This window comes from Gobio gobio (assembly GCF_949357685.1).
Source record: "Gobio gobio genome assembly, chromosome: 1".
In the NCBI taxonomy this organism is placed as follows: domain Eukaryota; kingdom Metazoa; phylum Chordata; class Actinopteri; order Cypriniformes; family Gobionidae; genus Gobio; species Gobio gobio.
In genome coordinates this window covers 14834304-14838337 of record NC_137097.1, presented here as the reverse complement: position 1 = coordinate 14838337, position 4034 = coordinate 14834304, and the positions used below count along the sequence as shown (strand labels likewise).

The 4034-nt window shown below is 39.8% G+C and overlaps 1 protein-coding gene across 1 annotated transcript; it reads right to left on the bottom strand.

The window, feature by feature from the left end:
- Positions 1–2374: 2374 nt before the first annotated feature.
- Positions 2375–3133, bottom strand: LOC307128435 (ciliogenesis and planar polarity effector 2-like; the record flags this gene model as incomplete). The annotated part of the gene is made up of 1 exon (XM_079820306.1): positions 2375–3133. The coding sequence occupies one exon, from the start codon at positions 3131–3133 to the stop codon at positions 2375–2377; it is 759 nt and encodes a 252-aa protein (XP_079676432.1).
- Positions 3134–4034: the final 901 nt, after the last annotated feature.

Sequence of the window (4034 nt, the reverse complement as noted above, 5' to 3'; positions counted from 1 at the left end):
ATATATACCTCAAAATGTTGTTCTTAAGAAGGAATTTGCTGAAAATATTTGTAGCCATCATATATTTAAAAAACTGAATCTACAAGAAAATGTGTGTGTTTAAAAACATAATAAACAATGTTTTATTAAAATGTAACCAAATAGCTTTAAAAATATACTACATATTACAACGTAAACATGGTTTATTAGGACATTTCCTGTGTCCCATTAACCAAATAGCTTTAAGGGGTTTGTCTGTGTGTGTGTGTGTGTGTGTGTGTGTGTGTGTGTGTGTGTGTGTGTGTGTGTGTGTGTGTGTGTGTGTGTGTGTGTGTGTGTGTGTGTGTGTGTGTGTGTGTGTGTGTGTGTGTGTGTGTGTGTGTGTGGCCACCAACTGGCAGCAGGAAGTGTGTCACTTTCAAAAATGCTTTAAATCACTGTCTAGTTTTCACCCGGATTACTTCAAACTTCATCAGTATAATGACAAAACATGGCAGATACAGACATATGAATGGATTCATGATATTTTAAAATGTGTCAAAGTTTAATAATCTTTTTGGCTCTCTGTGTGCCCTCCCCTCTATCAACAAAAGATGGCAGTGTTGTGTTATTTTTGAAACTCTCTCTGTGTGTGTGTGTGTGTGTGTGTGTGTGTGTGTGTGTGTGTGTGTGGGCATGTTTTCGTGAAATATCAGGACACAAATGTGTATAATGACATGGGTATGACACAGGTATTACAAAAAGAGGGTGAAATATGAGGACGTTCCCCATGTCCTCACTTTTCAAAATGCTTATAAATCACACAGAATGAGTTTTTTTTCACAGAAAGTGAACTGCACAGTCTCCTGTGAGGGCTAGGTTTAGGGGCAGGGGCAGGGTAAGGCGATAGAAAATACGGTTTGTACGGTATAAAAACCATTACGCCTATGGAATGTCCTCACATTTCACAAAAACAAATGTGTGTGTGTGTGTGTGTGTGTGTGTGTGTGTGTGTGTGTGTGTGTGTGTGTGTGCTTATGCGATTTATGAGGACACAAATTTGTATTTTAATTTGGGTATTACACTGGTATTACAACATAATCATGGTTTAATTGTCCTGTTGATTTTTGGCAATCTAGGGTGTGGCCTGTGTCCCACCCACCACCTTACAGGACACACCCTAGTCCTAACTTGCGAGAGCGATTCGAGAGCAGCCGCTAATACAGCCGGTGCAGATTCTCCAGAGCAGCTGCACGGACTCTGATGACGACACAGCTGTTCCACGATTGGCCAGATTCACCGCATGACAGCGATCACGTGTGTTTCGTGTTTATTCAGACACCTTCAGCTCAACTAATGCTCACAAATCTGTTTTTTATAACCGTAAAACCTCCGTTCATGTAGTCTCGATGTTATATTGTCATGTTTATCAAAATAAAACTGATAAAAAAGTAGACCTCACTTCATTGATAGTGTAGGCTTATATGTTGAACTTTATTCTTGTACAAACACCCGCTTTATTAAGCAGTACAAGTATTACATGACAATAATGTCTCTGAAACAACTGTCCATTGCCAAATATTGCATTTATTTCACTTCAGCTGATAAAATATACAAACACAGCGCAAGCGTCACTGCGGGAAGCAGCAAGTGTCCGACTGCATGTCTCCGTTTGCAGATCCTCCCCGCCTACACGCGGCTACTCTCGCTGATCAGTTGCATCCGGCCGCAGCTGATGTCGAACACACCTGTTGACTTGGGGTGAACAGCCCTCTCTTCCCAAATAGCCAGCAAGTCCCGCCCAGAGTGCTGCACCAGAGCTAGGAGCCAATACGACAAAAAGGACAATTCATGACAGATTTCGTATTTTAAAATAATTATATCTGGGTATTAGTTTTGCTTTGTCATTTGAACGTGTATTTGACTCTTTCATTATATATGTAACTATATTTCAGATATTCAAATATTTTTAAAAAATTTTAATTTTTAAATTGTAATTTTTTCACCCTTTTTTTGCATAGTGAAATAAAACCTATATACTAAGATGTAGTTTGTGAGCTTGTCAACTAAATACTTTGACCAAGTTTGGTGTTTTCCTCTTCCCAATGTAACATGATCCTCATATGACTAAATATTTCTTGTGTTTAATGTGTGAAAATATGAATATGAGATATATTCACCTGTTGAGCTGTTCTCCATAGTTGCTACAGTAGAAGACAGTGCTCTAGTGTTCATGGTAAAAGCAGATGTCCAGTGTTTGGCTGCTGATCGTGTGAAAGTCTTCGCTGCTGCTGCTGCTGACTTTTTTTTTCTTTTTTCTCTGTTATGTATAGTATTTCCATAGCAGCATAGTCCATCCATAAAGTTTGCCTTATACTGACCAACAGATGTGAAATTGATCTACAATCCACACAAGCTATACAATGATCTCTGAGCCCGTTTCTCTGAGAGCAGCCTGTGGGGAGATGGAGACAGATGAAGCAGCCATACAGTCCTGGTGCCACAGATGTTCTGCAAGGGCATTTAGGAGAGGCGCTACTTCACCAAGCCCCGCACTCACATCACCTCCCACTCGGAAGACCGGAAGACCGCACACCTCTTGAAAATGTGTTATGTCACTCTCTGTCACGTCTGTGTGCATAAATAAGTCAAATTTGGTGCCGACCACCAATTTAACCATTGGATCTGAAGATTCGGTGATCCGTGATATCTGATTTGAAAGATCATCAAAGGAGCCACGATCAGTGAAGGAGAACAGGAAAAGGATGGCATCCACCTGTTCCTTACATGACGGTAACATGTGGTCAAATCTTCGCATGACACTTTCTCCACAGTCCCAAAGCTCAAAGCGGAAAAACAGCACACGGCCACTGTCCTTTAGTCTCACAGGCCAGAAGACCACTGTTGTCTCTATGCCTGTGTTCTCATAATGCATTTTGGGGAGATCGAGGCCAGCGAGACGGGCAGCAAGAGCACTCTTCCCGACTCCAGTCTTACCTGAGATAAGAACCTTGTAGCGAACGATGTCCACATTCATATGAGGAGGCATCATCGGCGCCTCCAAGAGCCCAAACTTTCGCCGTGTCTTCTTGTGCAGTATTTTGCTGAAAAACTCTCTGCTGTCTGCACAGCGGTGCCAATCCGCCACCAATATGGATCCAAGTGGGATAGCCATTTTAATTGAGCTAAATTAGGTAAATGAAGAGACTTGCATATCTTATATATATATATTATGATATCAAGTAACTTATTCTGGGCGAACGCTGCTGCTGCTGATTGTGTGAAAGTCTTCGCTGCTGCTGCTGACTTTTATACTGGCGCAGCTCGGAATGTTCGCTGGAATGTAGCTCGGAATGCAGCACTGTGACATCATGAGCCCTGTGATGTCACGCCGCGCAGTGGAGCCTCGATCGCTGCTTTCACAGATGATCAACTTTACAGCTTCAAACAACATATCATTTTGTTCATTTCACGGCTGTTGTGTGTCAATTTAAAGTATCGTGTGTGTGATATGCTTTATTATATTTCGCTGTTATAATGTGCATTAGTTTATTATGGCCATTGAAAGGAGATTATCGTGTCTTTAGACATGCAGTGCTGTATACATTAGCTTATTTATGATTAGTTGCTTATGTTGATGTCCTTTATGTATATTTAATTTGTATTTCTGTGTTTGTTTGTCAAATCGCTTGTTTTGAGGTATTCTGAAGTTGTAAATAACTCAATACTCATGCGTATGGAACAGAGTAACACATTTCGACCCTTACAAAAATTAACCATGATTTTACTACAAATAAAACAAAACAAAAAAACACATGGTTATTATAGTAACCACAAACTTTTTGCTACACTTCCATGTTTTTTAACCAGTTTAACCATGGTATTTGTATTAAAACTGTGGTTATTCAAATGGTAATCAATACGCCAAAAAAAAACATGGTTACTATAGTAAACCCTTAGTTTATTTTCATACTGTTAAACTTAATATGACATGCCCATTTTGTTTCTTATTATTAATATTTTTAAATAGTTTGCTGGATATTCAACACGTGTTTAATGACTTTGGTAAAGTTGGT